The following is a 2,758-nucleotide window of genomic DNA, read 5'->3' as shown; positions in this document are numbered from 1 at the left end:
AAACTGTTTGGTTCCTTCTATCACTGGCGAAGCTGTTGGTAAAAGTATGTGGCATGTTATCTCAAAGGCTAATAAAGATTTTATAGAGGTCATGAATATTCAAGTGGGAGATGGAAGAAGTATTCGATTCTGGCACGATTGTTGGTTGGAAAGGGGAGCTTTAAAGAATAAATACCCAAAGGTTGTATAAGCTCAGTACTCAGAAGAATATGATGGTACCTGATATTCTGGGAGGTAATATGATAATGCACTACTCTAGAGCTCTTAATCCAGCTGAGAGAATAGATTTTCTTGAGCTTAGACACAATTTGAGAAATATCGCATTAACAGAAGGTGTGGAAGACAGTATAGCAGGAGAATACACAACAAAGGCAGCCTATGAGAAGATTATAGACAATATGAAGAATGTGAATTTTAATAGTCTTCTGGATAATAAACTCATCCCACCGAAGGTGATTTTCATGACTTGGGCCTCTCTTCATAATTCTTTACCTACTAGATGTATACTAAGAAGAAGAAGAGTTCAAATCCCATCTACTATGTGTGTACTCTGTAATGAGGAGGAGGGGGATCTCAAACATCTTTTCATACACTGCAAGTGGGCGAAACCAATTTGGGATTTCTTTCTTGCTTCTTTACGGGTTAGCTGGTCTATGCCAGAGATTTTTAAAGCCTTGTTGGATAGTTGGAAACTCTACAAGGTGAGCAAGCGTAAATTAGTTGTTTGGCAGATAACTCCTTATGCTATCTTATGGGAGATTTGGAATGAGAGGAATTCGAGAATCCATGGAGGAAAAAACAAAACTTTTGAAGATATCAAAACTTTGATCATTCAGAACATCTGTTTCTGGAGTTCTCCGAAGAAAATTTTCAAGGATTACACGGTTAATTAAATCTTGTTTCATTGGGACACTATACTTTCTATGTTATATAGGCCCTTGAAGATTTGTTTTTTTTTAGATGTTTAGAGATCCTGATATCTCTTGTAAATATTTTTCTTTCTTAATATATCCTTCTCTTTTCTAAAAAAAAAATCTATTGATACGCGATATTCATGATGAAAAAGTGAATTTTATTCGTTTTCCAAAGGCTAGTATTTCTTCCATGTATTAGAGCATCTCCAACGATACTTTATTCACTTCCTAAATCGTATGCCACATAGGATTTTAGGATATTTTGAGAAAAAATCATCTCCAATGGGAACCTCTAAAATCAATGTGAAGATGACGTGGAAGTTAGTTATAGTTACATCCTTTACATGATCCTCGGGTTTTAGAGGATCTCTTTTAGGATGTGAGCATCATAATCAGCAGTTTCATTAGACAGTAAATAGCAAAGCAGTTAGAGCTTCTCCGATTGCATGTGTGTGGAGATAATATCAAAATTCACCTAGGATGCACATCCATTTTCTCTAAAATCATTCTCCAACCCGGATGTCATAAATCAATGTATGCATGACTTTAGGTAGAAAATGTCAAGGGGAATGTCTAGTTTCCCACATTCCCCTTGACATTGTCTACCATCCTAGTCATCTTTTTTTAATTAAAAATATATTATATTTACTAAAATACAATAAATAATCATTTTTAGATCTAATAAATCTTAAAATTACTAACCATAAAATTTACATTTAATAAGAAAATGATCACAAACAACAACGTTGGAGATGAATAACGTTTTTCTCCTAAATTTAAGGAAAATTTGGAATAAAGATGTCTTGTTTGTGTTGCCACATAGGAAATACATACAACAACCATTGGAGAAGCTCTTAGTGGTACAGATACCTTCGTCTTTAGCCAATAATGTTAATACATGTGTACTATTGATTATCTTCAACTCCAATCCGTTGGAGAATATTTTATAAAAATTCCTAAAACTAAGGAATTTTTTATCTTAAAGATGTCTTCAAGGGAATAACATGTAGGAAAGATGATGTTTTCAAAACTGTTCATTGGATATACTTCAATAGTGGAGAAAAAAAGTGCGATAAGTCGGGCGATGCTGACTTAGTCAAGCAAAAATTTTCTTCGTCTTCTTCGATCCAATATTCTCTTCTCATATTGATTTCTAGCTCTTTGATTATGTTCTTCTTATTCTAAATCTATTTCTGGCTCTATGTTAATTTGATTTTTGTTTTTCATGCTATTATTTGTCAGAATCTTATTAACCTAATTTTGCTAAAACCTAATTTTGTATGGGCTAATCTGCACTAGGGTTTCTCAAATTGTTTACTCTGTAATCAATCATTTTGTATTTGTCATGATTTCATTCACCCTCTGAGTTGTTTTTTGAATTGTTTAGCTTCTCTTTATATATTTTTTTCTCTCTAATTTCTTCCCTCTTTGGTTTTTCAGATTCGTTCATGGGCATCTGAAGGAAGCAACATAGGGTCTGAGTAGCTATTATCATCATGAAATTGTGGGATTGGAATTGAGATTACAACTGATTTTATAGGTTCATTGGGGTACGGTTTTGATTCTTCTAATTTAATGGTCTCTTGTCTTTTGGTTGTGTTCTTCTGAAGTTGGGAATGATATCTTAGCATCAGGACCTCCTACTGATGTAGGGATTGGAATTATTTTTAGCATATTATTATATTTCTTCATTCTTCTGTCTATGTGTTAACTTGGGTTCTTCTGTTTAAGTGTTGAATTGGATTTAGATAAAGAAAATATTGGAGGTCCTCTATCTTCAAGATGGTTTACTGATTAGAACCTATATTTATCTCTGCTTTTTATATCCTAGTTGAAGAATTCTA

The 2,758-nt window shown here is 33.3% G+C and overlaps 1 protein-coding gene across 1 annotated transcript; it reads left to right on the top strand.

The window, feature by feature from the left end:
• The first annotated feature begins 212 nt into the window (after positions 1 to 212).
• LOC113359953 lies at positions 213 to 2,399 on the top strand. The gene is made up of 2 exons (XM_026603509.1): positions 213 to 701; positions 2,355 to 2,399. Exons 1-2 carry the CDS (start codon positions 213 to 215, stop codon positions 2,397 to 2,399), a joined length of 534 nt encoding a protein of 177 aa, XP_026459294.1.
• Positions 2,400 to 2,758: the final 359 nt, after the last annotated feature.

This window comes from Papaver somniferum, chromosome 3 (assembly GCF_003573695.1).
Source record: "Papaver somniferum cultivar HN1 chromosome 3, ASM357369v1, whole genome shotgun sequence".
Classification (NCBI taxonomy): domain Eukaryota; kingdom Viridiplantae; phylum Streptophyta; class Magnoliopsida; order Ranunculales; family Papaveraceae; genus Papaver; species Papaver somniferum.
The sequence above is the reverse complement of the archived record's forward strand: the minus strand, read 5'-3'. Positions and strand labels throughout refer to the sequence as shown.